Source organism: Lucilia cuprina, chromosome 3, assembly GCF_022045245.1.
Source record: "Lucilia cuprina isolate Lc7/37 chromosome 3, ASM2204524v1, whole genome shotgun sequence".
Classification (NCBI taxonomy): Eukaryota; Metazoa; Arthropoda; class Insecta; order Diptera; family Calliphoridae; genus Lucilia; species Lucilia cuprina.
The window spans coordinates 53,413,872-53,415,026 of NC_060951.1; the positions used below are offsets into that span (position 1 = coordinate 53,413,872).

The 1,155-nt window shown below is 25.4% G+C and overlaps 2 protein-coding genes across 2 annotated transcripts in view; one reads left to right on the forward strand and one right to left on the reverse strand.

Moving 5' to 3' along the window:
• LOC111675623 (probable tRNA(His) guanylyltransferase) overlaps positions 1-1,155 on the reverse strand; it is a 141,876-nt gene that overhangs the window by 25,709 nt on the left and 115,012 nt on the right. The gene's annotated exons all lie outside the window — the stretch shown is intronic.
• Positions 741-1,155, forward strand: part of LOC111675627 — a 1,862-nt gene continuing 1,447 nt past the window's right edge. The window contains exon 1 of the mRNA XM_046947108.1: positions 741-752. Coding sequence (XP_046803064.1) covers positions 741-752 — 12 coding nt within the window. The remainder of the gene's footprint in view (positions 753-1,155) is intronic.

Below are 1,155 nucleotides of genomic sequence, written 5' to 3' on the forward strand. Positions count from 1 at the left end.
ATAGACTAGACTATAGACTAGACTATAGACTAGACTATAGACTAGACTATAGACTAGACTATAGACTAGACTATAGAATAGACTATAGACTAGACTATAGACCAGACTGTAGACTAGACTATAGACTAGACTATAGACTAGACTCAGAAATTTTCGATGCATACAAATATTATTTTTATGAATATGGTACAGTAGATCCTTTTTTTCGTTTTTATAAAATACTTATTTGAGAAAAGTAAACTGATATCATGTGTCTTATTTGTTAACAATAAAAGACTCAACGGCATGACAAAAGATCATCTGACAATTTAAGCGTAAATAACGCGTGTGATTATTTTAAATTTTACTTTTTTAAATATACATTTTTAACTGCTTATCATTTTTCTAGTTGCTGTAGAGATTTTGTTCATTATAACCATTTAATTTGTTTAAGAATTAGTTGTGACAGACGTACACAGTAAGCAGATTACTTTTTGTATTTTATTTATTTAAAAATCTTGTCTAGCGTATTTTTAAGGGTCAAGAACATGTTTATATTTACACCCACAGTATATACTAATGTACATGGAAACATATATAAAAAATCATTTTACTTAAATATATATACATATATCATTTTTATTTACCATCTCTGATTTAAGTTATAATTTATATTTAATCATAATTATCACCTGCAAAAACACTTCATTTTATTTTTGATGTTTTTCTGCTGAATTACATTTCAATGTCAGACTTACTGTATGGAATATACAGTAAGTCTGAATATTTATAAAAAGATTTGCTTAAACACATACGTAATATGTTTTTACAGTTACAGATACTTTTTTACATAAATAGTACATAAGAAGTACTATAAACTTTTTGATTTACAATTACAGTATGAACATATTTCCTTATTACTTCAAAACTCTATGTCTTGATAAAAAAATGACATTTACATTTAAGAATTAGCAAAAATTTTTCGATTGAAAGTCAAACAATGTACAAAAAAATTTCAGGTGCAGATGAGACATTTTCATAAAAAAACAAGTAGGAAAGTATAGTCGCGCATGGCCATATGATACCCTACACCATGAGTATATTTTTACAATTTTTACTTTTATAAAATTTTTATTTTTTGTAAAGAAACTTTTATGTTGAATATTACCATAATTC